Source organism: Haemorhous mexicanus, chromosome 5 (genome assembly GCF_027477595.1).
Source record: "Haemorhous mexicanus isolate bHaeMex1 chromosome 5, bHaeMex1.pri, whole genome shotgun sequence".
Lineage (NCBI taxonomy): Eukaryota > Metazoa > Chordata > Aves > Passeriformes > Fringillidae > Haemorhous > Haemorhous mexicanus.
Window position 1 is genome coordinate 21,978,341 of NC_082345.1, and position 11,926 is coordinate 21,990,266.

General features: G+C 40.7%; 2 protein-coding genes across 11 annotated transcripts; one reads left to right on the forward strand and one right to left on the reverse strand.

Moving 5' to 3' along the window:
- Positions 1–2,152, reverse strand: LOC132327234 (ubiquinol-cytochrome-c reductase complex assembly factor 6). The gene is made up of 2 exons (XM_059846209.1): positions 1,878–2,152; positions 1–274 (listed from the first exon to the last, which is right to left on the reverse strand). Exons 1-2 carry the CDS (start codon positions 2,133–2,135, stop codon positions 179–181), a joined length of 354 nt encoding a protein of 117 aa, XP_059702192.1. The 5' UTR covers positions 2,136–2,152; the 3' UTR covers positions 1–178.
- TDG (thymine DNA glycosylase) lies at positions 2,031–11,665 on the forward strand. 10 transcript variants are annotated; one of them, XM_059846196.1, is made up of 11 exons: positions 2,068–2,111; positions 4,467–4,541; positions 4,648–4,741; positions 5,531–5,760; positions 6,221–6,290; positions 6,881–7,016; positions 7,096–7,178; positions 7,257–7,351; positions 8,826–8,997; positions 9,277–9,405; positions 9,505–11,665. In XM_059846196.1, exons 2-11 carry the CDS (start codon positions 4,485–4,487, stop codon positions 9,639–9,641), a joined length of 1,203 nt encoding a protein of 400 aa, XP_059702179.1. In that variant the 5' UTR covers positions 2,068–2,111; positions 4,467–4,484; the 3' UTR covers positions 9,642–11,665. The 10 variants fall into 10 exon arrangements, with proteins under 10 accessions (XP_059702181.1, XP_059702180.1, XP_059702182.1 ...); XM_059846195.1 differs by lacking the exon at positions 2,068–2,111 and adding an exon at positions 2,223–2,357; XM_059846198.1 differs by lacking the exon at positions 4,467–4,541 and having other exon boundaries at positions 2,031–2,111; positions 4,593–4,741.
- Positions 11,666–11,926: the final 261 nt, after the last annotated feature.

Here is an 11,926-nt window from a genome sequence, read left to right on the forward strand (position 1 = left end):
TGAGACTTTTACCAACAACATTCACTGTAGGTTTATTTTTAATGCTGCCTGCAACTCTGCTCCAAGGAAAGCAAAGAAACATGACAGGAGCACAGTATTTCACATATGTATTTCTGCAACTTAAACAGTTGGATAAATATTTTATCGGTTCTAGTTTTCACAACAAAAATAACTCTGGTCACTGTTGTGAAGTCTGAACTTCGCTTGATCTTTCTTTTAGACCCAACAGTTCAGTTCTCAGTTCTCCAGGCTTAGGAGGTATTTCAGGTATGCTCTATTAAAAACAGAGAAAGACATCAGTGTTGTGACAGAGGAAAAATTAAACTCCCAAAACAGTAAATGAGCTTACTCTGGAAGAGCATGACAACTAAACTGTGATTTTACCACCCTCTTTTCTGAGCAGAATATAATTCCTACATGCAAAACACCTTAAGAATTATTACCTTTTTGAAACTTATTTTATAGTAGCAAAATACAATAAAAAAAACCCCAACAAGATGAAAGGAAGAGCAGACAGTTTGTTTTAAAGGAGCAAAGCTTATTTTTGCTATTAAAGTGAGTTTGGTAAAGATGTTCTAGTACAGTTGAAGTTTCCTCACATGCTCTTGGTGATAGAAAAAAATGTTTCACTGCTTCTACTGCCCTGATTTAGAAATAAGGCACTGAAACTGGAGTTAAAATTTTACAAAGGTACCAGATAAGATGACATTTCAAGAACTGCACCTCCTCAAAATTCATGCTACTTAAGAGATATAGATGATTTGATCACTCCAAATAAATACGTCAATTTGCCAGTAATGAAGGCTACAGTAGAGACTACTAAAACACATAAATTCTAATGTATTTATCAATGACTGAAGCATCATTGCTTCAATTTTGAGCTGACAGCTCAAGCATGGTATTTTTTTAAAACTTATTTCCCATTTGAAAGTAGCCCAGAAATTAAAAAACCCAAGAAGAATACGTGAGCAGAAGGATGAGAGAAAGTTTTCAAGTCAGACCTCCAGGAGGCTAAACCAAACCATTATTATCTCTAGTGGATGGTCTCATTTAGAGTTTAGTTCTGTGACTGCCATTTTTACATCCCTGGCTGTCATAATTTCTAATGTTAACTATTGGTCACCTTCATTTCCATTACTGGAGGAAATAAAGTCTATTTAAATCTAGTACAGCCACTTCTTGCCACTTTTGCACACGCTTTTCTAAACCCAGCTTTCCACGGCAGAGATCCCTTCTCGACACGTGGTATTATGTCCACAGTGGAGGCGACTCCCCAGAGAAGTCACAGAATCACAGCATTGTTAGTGCTGGAAGATCATCCTCTGGAGATCATGCAGTCCTAACCCCCTTTCAAGAGCAGGTCACACAGGAATGTGTTCAGGTGGGTTGGAATGTGTCTAGGAAGGGAGACTCCATGACGTCCGTGGGTCGGCTGTTCCAGTGCTCTGCCACCCTCAATGGAAAGTTCCTCCTCATATTGAGGTGTAACTCTTTATGGTTTATTTTATGGCCTTTGCTCCTAATCCTGTCGCTGGTCACCAGTGAAAACAGTCTGGCACCATCCTCTTGGCACCCACCTCGAAGGTATTTACAAGTATTAATGAGATCTCCTCTCAGTCGTCTCTCCCAACAGACACTGCAGATCCTGCATCATCTTCGTGACCCTTCACTAGACCCGCTACAGCAGCTCCTTGTCTTTCTTGTACTGAGGAGCCCAGAACCGGCCACAATGAAGTCCTGGCGGCCTGGCCAATGCCTCTGTAGAGGCTGATCTCTGCCCACCGCCAGGCCAGAGACCTTTCCGAGGCACAGCCTCTCCCGCAGACCCTCCATCCCGCACACACGCTACCAGCGACCGGGACCCTCCGAACACTTACAAGGTCAGGCCTGTAGTACCTGTGCACGACCTCGGCCCCCGCGAACATGGCCAGCATGCTGGCCGCTAGCGCCCGCAGATATGTGGGCCACGGAGCGCCAGCAGGCATGGCTGCGGGGGCGAGCCGTGTGCACGGACCGCGCCGGATGTGCGTCATCCCCCCCGCCGCCGGGAGGAGGAAGGGAACAGGGAAGAGGGTGCGAAGGCCCGCCCTCACCGGGGAGCATCGTGCCAGGTGGGGTGAGTCGCGACACACCATCCGCACTTCGGCCCGACCGCCGGCCACTCCCTCACGCCCCCCGCCCGGGGCGGCCGCGGCTCCGCCCTGCGCCCCCATTGGCCGACACGGTCACGTGAGTGGGGCGGCCGGCGGGGCGGCCGGCGGGTCGGTGGGATCGTGGGGGCGGCCGGCGGTGACAACAGCAGCGACAGCGACGGGCCCGGCAGGCGCGCCCGGCATGGAGGGCTCGGAGCTGGGCAGGTATCGGCGGGCGTCCGCAGCCGCTCTCGGGCCTTGCGGTGGTGATCGCCCATTGTCCTTCTCCTTCCCCGCATCCCACGGGAAGCCGGGGCCGCGCTGTGGCGGCCGCCTCCCTCCCTGAGTACAAAGAAGGAGGGAAGGCGCTCCCGGGGGCACTGAGGCTCCCGGGCCCGCGGCTGGGGGAGCGCGGCGGCGTGGGGCGCGATCGTGTCTCTACTCCGAAAGGGATTTGAAAATTACTTAATACCTGGTTTTGTTGCAGTGAACATATATTTTTCTTTACCTTTTTCTTTTTGTTTTCCTTTGTTTTTAGCATGAATGGAAGGGGGGGTGGTGGGGAGAGGAAAAAATAATGAACTGAAAGGAAGGGAGAGGAACAAATCACTACCTTTTCATCGTGAAAGTACTTAATTAAATCTTCTGTAATATGTATACATCAATACAAAAAAAAAAAATGTTTCTGAACCCACGCAAGAAATCTGGCCTAAAATATATGCAAACCTGAAAATCAGTTTTGTTTGGTTCATTACTGCACAAGTGTTTTATATAAAATGGAACTCTTCTAGCAGAGGGTTTAAAGTATTCCATGTACTCAGAAAATCTCTTATAGCTTCATTAGGCAACTTCCCTGGGAATCTGACAGACATATGTTCATATCTATTCTCCTTGTTTCAGGATAGATATCTGGCTTAAAATTAGTGTCTTGATCACAAGATTGTGGGTTCCTTAAAAACCCAGTGTGTAGTAGGGAATGGTCCCTTCTTTTGAGAAATTTAAAATCAGAATCATTTAGGTTGGATAAGACCTCTAAAATCATTGAATCCAGTCATTAACCCAGCACTGCCAAGCCCACCACTAAACCCTGTCCATAAATTTACACATCTACAACATATTTTAAATACCTCCAGGGTGGTGACTCAGGCAGTTCCTTGGGCAGCATATTCCAATAGTTAACAAGCCTTTCCTTAAAGAAATTTGTCCTAATATCTAATTTAAACCTCCCCTGGCACAATATGAGGTCATATCCCCTTGTCTTGTCACTTGGTGCTTGAGACCAACCCAGCTTCAACCTCTTTTCAGGTGGTTGTGGAGAGTGATGTCGCCCCTGAACTTCCTTTTCTTCAGCGTAAACACCCCCAGCCCCCTCAGCTGCTCCAGACCTTTCCTCAGATCTGTTGCCTTTCTCTGGACATGTTCCAGCACCTTCCTGTAGTAAAAGGCCCAAAACTGAACACAGGGTTCAAGATGTGGTCTTAGCAGTGCCAAGTCTAGGGGGACAATCCCTGCCCTGGTCCTGCTGGCCACACTATTGCTAATACAGGATGCTATTGGCTTTCTTGGACAAATATCGCTATATCTAAAAATTACTTGGTGTTTTTAATTTTAGCTCTGAGATGAAAAAATTATTTCCTGAAAATCTACTGTTCACCAAGTCCTTGCTGAACTTGTATTTGTGAGGCAGTAGAAGCTATGGACAAGAAGGTGGCTATGTAGGTAGAAAGGAGTGACAGAATAAAGTAGAAATGGGTGTGAGGGTTGTATATGACTAACAAATGTGTGGAGGGAGAGAACTGTCTATGAAAAAATGTCTTTAGGCATAGGATCTCTGTATGTGTGAACACTGCCATGTGGAATAAGTGCGATCCTTGTGTTGGGATCCAGTGTGCGATAGCAGGACAACATCTGCCACACAACTTGATAAAGCTGTTTAATAATTTACATAGTGACAAATGCTGTGTGTATTCTTAATGCTTTTTAGCCCTGAATGATTCATCCATTCTGTATCTTACCAGATCAAGCAACTGACGCCACATAAAAAGATCTAATCTTTAGGGAACTTGTAGAAGCCCAGAGAGCTTCAGCTCAACATGTGTTATAAATTGTTGGTCTGTTTGATAAACAGTTTTGGAAATGTGTGCTACAGTGATTATACAAAAAAAAAAAAAAAAAAAAAAGGATGAAAGTTCTACTCTTCCCTTGCAAATGCTGTGTTAATTCCACATCATAGCAATCACAAGAGAACTGTGCTCTTAATGTTGGGGTTAACTGATACCAGCTAAGCAGCCAGACTGCTTTGATGTTGTGGATAATTTAGTGCCTTTTTAACAGAGTCATCAGAGAATGTAAATGCGGTACATACCAGCCTTGATAAAGTTTGATGTTTACATTCTGTTTGGTTCAGCGGTAAGTTTCTAAATTGTTGATAAATTATTTCTCTCTTTCTCCCTCTCTAAGATACTACGCATATCTTCAGCAAGCTCAAGCATTTTACTCGTTTCCGTTCCATCAGGTGATGACTGCAATGCCCAACATGGAAATGATGACTATGCAGCCGACTCAGGAGGGCATTCCAGAGCCAAACATTGCTCAGGAGCCTCCAAAAGGTAGCTTGACTGGGCTGTTCAAGTGAGCTGAAGTGAGAGTGATTGATTGGAAAAAAATATTGCTCTTAAATTGCTTCCTTGGACCTATTGGATTTCTTTTTCTTCATGCTCACTGTAGAAGTATTGATTAATTGTATTCTTTAAGAAACACGTTCTAACAGACAATTAAAAAGACAGAATGTAAACTCATGTGAATGTATGCTCATTGTTCAGTCTCACGTAATTATCTTGTTCCAAGAAAAGCAGTTTGTTTTTTTTTTCAATGGGTAAATGCATTATTTTAGCTGAAGTAATGGGTTTTAGCATTGTGTTAGAGAAGGGTTTTTAAAGATTCTGGCTTCAAAATACCTATTTTTTAATCTTTCTGCAAGAGAAGTACAGTATAATTTATTTGAAATATTTTTGTTTGAATAGTTGCTTAGTTTGTGTAGTAATCACAGGTAGGGAATTGGTCACTAAGAATTGTTTTGTTTAGTGTGGCTTATTTAAACAAGCACTAACTGTTGGAAAGTGACACTGTTCTGCAGCTCAATATTATTAATGAACATAGAGAGAGAGAGCAGTGTCTGAGTGGTCATGTCATGGCCAGTGCTTGTGCTGCCTGAATCTCTAAACTTTTAAGAGCCAGAAGATGAGGATGCTTCAGGTGTGTTGCTTAAATTAATGAATTTTGAAGGTAAATTTACCACCTTGATTTCTCTCTGTGTCCATGCATTTAGCTGAGTCTATTTGAATATCCACACTGCAACATGGGAAATGTACAAAAAGAATATTTTTTGTGTGTTTCAGAAGTTAAAAAGGGGGGAAGGAAAAGAAAACCCAAAGCAACTGAGCCAAAGCAACCCAAAAAGCCTGCTGCTAAAAAAGAAAAACCAGCCAAGTCAAAAGGCAAACAAGAAAAGATCACAGATACTTTTAAAGTCAAAAGAAAAGTGGACCGTTTTAATGGTGTATCTGAAGCTGAACTTCTGACCAAGACTTTGCCTGATATTTTGACCTTTGATCTGGATATTGTGATAGTGAGTAATTCAGTTTCAAGATTAGGCAGAAAAGTCTTTTATTTACTTGTTGTGATTTACATTCTTTCTGCTTATTCATCTATATTGCTTATATGGCAAGATCTTGCAAGATAAAGTACATAAACTGTTTCCTGTGTGTAGAGCTGCTTTGCATTTTCTGTTAAAACTAAGTCCTAATTTTTGAGAAATATAAGGCTCATGTTTAGTACAGATTCATGAGAGCCCATAACTCAGTGCTTTATTTCCTGGAAGCTCTGCACCCTCTGAGCTGCTCTTTTGACCTTGCACATCTAAATAAGGCACTGCTGCAAAATTGTTAAGTGTTTTAAATAATGATGGAAGGTGCCATTAATACATTTTTGTTTATTAACAGTAACTTAACCATCCTTACTCTAACTTGATTAAATTCTTGACTAGCAAGCCATGTTGTCATTGTTATAATGGACTGGTATCTTTGTAGATTGGCATAAACCCTGGCCTGATGGCAGCTTACAAAGGACATCATTACCCAGGACCTGGAAACCATTTTTGTACGTTTTTTGTTTTTCTTTCTTCTTTTAGCATTTGCAGAACTGTGTTATAACTTGTGGCATTTTAATTAAACTTGGGTTTTGTTTGGTTTTTGTTTTTCTCCTGGGTTTTGGTTTGTTGGGTTTTGGGTATTTTTTCTTCAGAGAGGGATTTTTATATGCTAAATATGAGTTCAAGACAGCAAGTTCTGTCAGAGAGGCCCAGTTAAAGGAGAAGCAATGGCAAATTGTCAAAGAAAGCTGACACCTAGTATTTGCCACATTCTTTCCCCCCAAATCCATATTGATCACTGCTTAAATGAATCGCAAAATCTAAAGCTCTGTACTGAACTTCTAGAATAAAAGACTGGTTTGCCCAGTCATGATAAGGAATTCCTGTCCACTGAGGCCTTTCTGCCCTCTTGGAGGAGGTAAAGTAATATTGGCTGTTTTAAAACTTTCTGGATAGGTCAGTAGTCTTCCCAAATTAACTGATACTTCATTAAAATAGATTCTTCCTTTAGCATTCCAGTACTGCAGTAGTTGAGTGGATTTTTTTTATTTTTTTCCTTGGAAAAAGGTAAATGCATATCTGTCTTCCTACTTCACAGGGAAGTGTCTGTTCATGTCTGGTCTAAGTAATGAACAGCTGAACCACATGGATGACCACACCTTGCCACATAAATATGGGATTGGATTTACAAACATGGTTGAAAGGACAACACCTGGAAGCAAAGACCTCTCCAGGTAAGACAATAAAAGGAAATATCAGGCTTGTTAATGAATTAATAGTTGTGATTATAATTTTGAGTATTTTGTCTTTTAGCAAAGAGTTTCGGGAAGGAGGGCGAATTCTGATGCAGAAACTACAAAAGTATAAACCTCGTATAGCAGCTTTTAATGGAAAATGTGAGAAATTTTGAATGAATTTTTTTCTGCTAGTAGCTTTTTTTTTTTTTTTCCACTTACCCTATATTTTCATTTTAGGTATTTATGAAATTTTTAGTAAAGAAGTTTTTGGAATTAAAGTTAAGAACTTGGAGTTTGGGCTGCAGCCACATAAAGTGCCAGATACAGAAACTGTAAGTATTGAGAATGAGAAACAAAACTAGGGCACTCCCTTTTGATTATTTAAAACTTAATGAAGTCTCAGGGTTTGCACACACTTAGGATAACACCAGTTTGACTGGAGTACAAGAGGTGTGAAAGGCTTTTACTTAGATAGAGAAAGGGGAGTAGTGCATTTTTTGGACACATCTTTAATGCAGCTTCTTCAGCCTTGCAGATTTCTTTTGAGAAATGGTATGTTATGATTAGTAGGTTGGTGCATTCTCTGAGGACTGCGTAAAATACAAGTAACATGTGCCTGCTTTTATGATAATTTCCATCTGATCCCCTTTGTGTCCAATTCCCTGGGTATTTGTATTACTGGATTTTGATACTGACCATGACCATGGAGTGCCACAGTGGGGGAGGAAGAACAGCAAGTCCATCCTTGTGCTACTGCACACGACCCTTCAGGATTGCTGGATCTGGGCATGCCCAAGTGCTTCCGTCAGACTGGGTCTCCTTAAGCTGATCTGCAGTTTGAAGTTAAATTGGATGTTTAAGATAAAACAAGCAATTTGATAGAGTGCATTAGTCATAGAACTCTAGTACTGGAAAATATCTCAAGAGACCAGCTATGTATCATTAATAATTGGATTGTTTAATGTGTTCTTATAAACAAGTTAAAGCAAAGGCCAAGGTAGCTTATTCTAAAGCTTCATTACCTTGTCAGTTCAAAAGTTTGGATTGTTTTTCTTCTTATTTCTATCCTCAATTACTAGTGCTGCAGGTTTCAGCTGCCTTTCTCTAAAGGTGGAAGTGTTGCCATTAGAGCCTGAAGAATCATTGGATAAAGTATTTGCTCCTTAGGTAGCTCTTAAGGACTTCTACAGTAGATGTATTTGTAAGAAAAATAATCCCTTTTACTAGTACTTGTTCATAAAGACTGCATGGTAATAGAAGTATTGAATACAGTTTGTTTTTCTTGAACTAACTTGATATCTTTAGTTAGGGCTGTTGGCAGAGGTCGAAACACTGAAGCTGGCTCCAACCACACTAACAACAATTTCACAGCCTGGCGTACATCATGCAGATGCACTTCGCCAATAAGCCAGGCTAATTAACCTGTGCTGCCTCCCTCACTGGTTTGGGACCTTTGCATGCTATCACATACTCCTCTATGCCCTGGCTCAGAGCTCTGCTTGTTCAGGGAGTTCTGGAGTGTGCTCTGCTCTCTTGTAACACACATGGGTACTGCTTCTTCTGCAGCACATAAATAACTGGTGAAAATTGTGCTCACTTAGCAGCTGGTAATCAGCCCTGTCTTCAGGGCAAGACAGATGGCTGGCCAAGAAAAATGAAAACTCATTTAGCCCCTTCCACAACCACCTGTGGCATTAGTTGAAGTTTGTACAAATAGGTAAAACAGTTAAGTTGTTCTGAATGCACTGAGTATTAACTCATAGCTCGGAGATCAGTAATGCTGTTTTTCTTGGTCTTTGTCTCAAGCTCTGCTATGTTATGCCATCGTCCAGTGCAAGATGTGCTCAGTTTCCTCGGGCACAAGATAAAGTTCATTATTATATTAAGCTGAAAGACTTAAGGGATCAACTGAAAGGCATCACACCCAACACAGAGGTCCAGGAGGTGCAGTACACATTTGACTTGCAACTTGCACAAGGTATTGTTTTTATTTTGTTAACACTTCATTAAAATGTAGTGTAGTGTACAATACTAGCAGTTTCCCAAGCAGAAAGAAATGAAGAATTTTTTAATGGGGAGATGTGATTCACTAAACTGTGTGCTATAGAATTACAGATTCCATTCTCTGTAGTACAGCCTATATTTTTTAAGGGGAGCAGATAGAATCTTGTAGAATTTGTGGCGGTTTTTCTGATAAAAGTCCTCTTTGATAATTTTTATTCTAAATATTAATGCTTGAGCTGTTCTTTTTGTGCAGAGGATGCGAAAAAGATGGCTGTCAAAGAAGAAAAGTATGACCCAGGCTATGAAGCAGCATATGGAGGAGCTTACTGTGACCGTGCAACGTATGACACTGACCAGTGCAGCTTGTCTTCAAATGGAACTGGTAAAGTGCTTGGGGCATTCAGTCTGCAGCCATTGCTGGGGAACAAAGAGCCCATGGTGTCAACTGCCATAAAAAATTGTCTGATTTTTGTTTGTTCAGCAGGAAGCAATCCACAGTACTGCGAAGGGTCCTTTAGTGAGGTTCCTAACGGACAGTGGATGACACAGTCCTTTGCAGACCAGATTCCAGAGTTCAATGCTGGCATGACGCAGGAGGAGGAGGGAAGCAGCGTTTAGGAGCTGTTCCTTCTTGGCTATGCACACATGCTGCAGTTTTAATGCAGTGATCAAGATTGGTACCTCGGTTCTCCAACTGAAGCATCTGAATAGTATTTTATCTCCCCTAGTTATTTTATTATAGTCCAAAGTAAGTGTGTGGTAGGCTGAAATCAATGAACCAGATAATTCAAACTTTCTTTAAAAAAGTTAGCCCTTTTTAGTATATGAGGTTTATATTTAATGTATACCATTTCTTGAAGTTTTGACAAATTGCTTTCTCATTTGTGAAGATTTCTTTGGGTTGTTAATTTTATTCCATAAATTGCAACGTGGTAGGAACAGCAGCAGTATATTTTTTACTGATGCCTCAATATTTGGATATCTCTTAATACTTTTATATCTAGAGGGGAAAATGGAAAATGTACCCTTACCTTGTGTGAAGCGGTGTTTTTAATCATGCACAGTTAAGGAAATGGTGCTTTTTAAGCCTGCCTTTTACTATCTTAAAAAGTGTAGAAAATTGTGTTCTGCAGCTATGGGTGCTGTCTTCTGGGTGGGTCGAGAGAGGTCTGTCTGTTCAGTGAGTGTACCATAATTGAGGATGAAGGGAGTGAAGACATCATCTCAAGTCACAACACGGGGGAGGAAAACTTGTGTCACACAGGAGAGGGCCTAAATATTCTAGCTGAGCTCTTAGGATAAGGTTTCTCTACCACTCCATCTCTTTCCCCCTTAAATTCCAATGTAAGGAACTAGAATTACTTTTTTAAAAAAAGCAAAAACAAAGAGCAGTGGTAGTTCTTGAATTCTGTGGTATTTAAACTCCATCATTTCCATAAAGTTAGTCCCTTTACCTAACCTTTAGCAGGAGATAACCTCTTTGAATGAGACAGAGAATTGGAAGACTGCTTTCTCTTTAAAGGTAATGTACAGCTGCGTTATTTATTTATTATCATGTACAATTAGCACAGGGTGAAATAGATTTGCAGTTTGACAGTTTTTAAAATTAAGCTCTTCTCAATCTGTAGTACCTTAGAGGGTGTTCCCTTTATTCCACTTAAAAACACTGAGTTGAATACAGGGATAGCTGTTCCATGAATAAAAAGTTGTCTGTAGAAACTATAACTCTTCTGAGGGACTTGCCTAAATGATACACATTTTTGGCCAATATTAGTGACTGAGGGAAAAAAAATTTCTTCCTGGTGCCTAACTCTCATCTTCTTTCCCTCTTTTATCATGTGAGGAAAAGATGAAGTAAAAGCAATAAGCTGATCAAAATACTAAAGTTTTGATGATCTTACGACATTTGGTGCTTCACATACTTGAAAACAGACGCAAACAGTATCTCCACACTCCATGCTGGTCAGAGATTCCTGTACCAGTATGATTTATCCTCTCTTCACAGCTAGTGACAGTTGTCAGTTGTGTGTAACTGGTTAGTGTAGGTTCTAATCTAACACCTCTTACAGAGATCACACACTGTCAACCTGTTGTGAGGCGTGTTGTTTACAGTTTGTTCCCAAATTATGTGGCTTAATTCTGAGAATCTTCAATCGAGTGAGTGTGCATTATGATTCTGATTGTGTTTATTAGCTGCAGCATAAAGCTGTTCCACATATTGTCAGAAAGGTATAGGACTTGTCTGTTATTTAAAGTGTACCGTATCATGTATTGCTGTTTACATGGATGTTTTCCTACAGATGCTTGAAGTATCTTGCATCAGGGTTTTGCTACAATTTAGTTTTATTTTCAACAAAATTAGAAGCATGAAATTAGAACTGCTGAGTATGTAGCACAGTAGGATGTAACTCCTGAAAGGCTATCCTGTTTGATTGGAAGGGAAAGGTCTCTTCCTTAATGGAATCACCCACTTGGTTATCTGGGTATAAAATACAGTTGAGTATACAATGACCATTCCACTAAATACAGCAATTCTGTGTCCTTCCTCAAAACTGGTGCTCTTTTTGTTACAGTGATACAGAAAATCTTAATCTGTCTTAAATCTATCAATGTTTCACAATAAAATCAGGAATTGTACTGAAGTATTGGAATGTATTTTGCATCTTGCTAAGTGCACTACAGGATGTGTTATACACAGAGATGCCACAAAACAGTCACCCCACAACAGAGCTCAGTAACATGTGCCCAAGTTTTCAATTCAGGCTGTTTAATGTGGGCTAGATAACTAAACACTTCTTGTACACAACACTGCAGCTATCTCCTGTGTAGATTTTTTCCTATTAGAAGACATTGGAACCTTACTTAGAAAAACCTTAAATTAAAGCACTCTGTCTGACACTGAA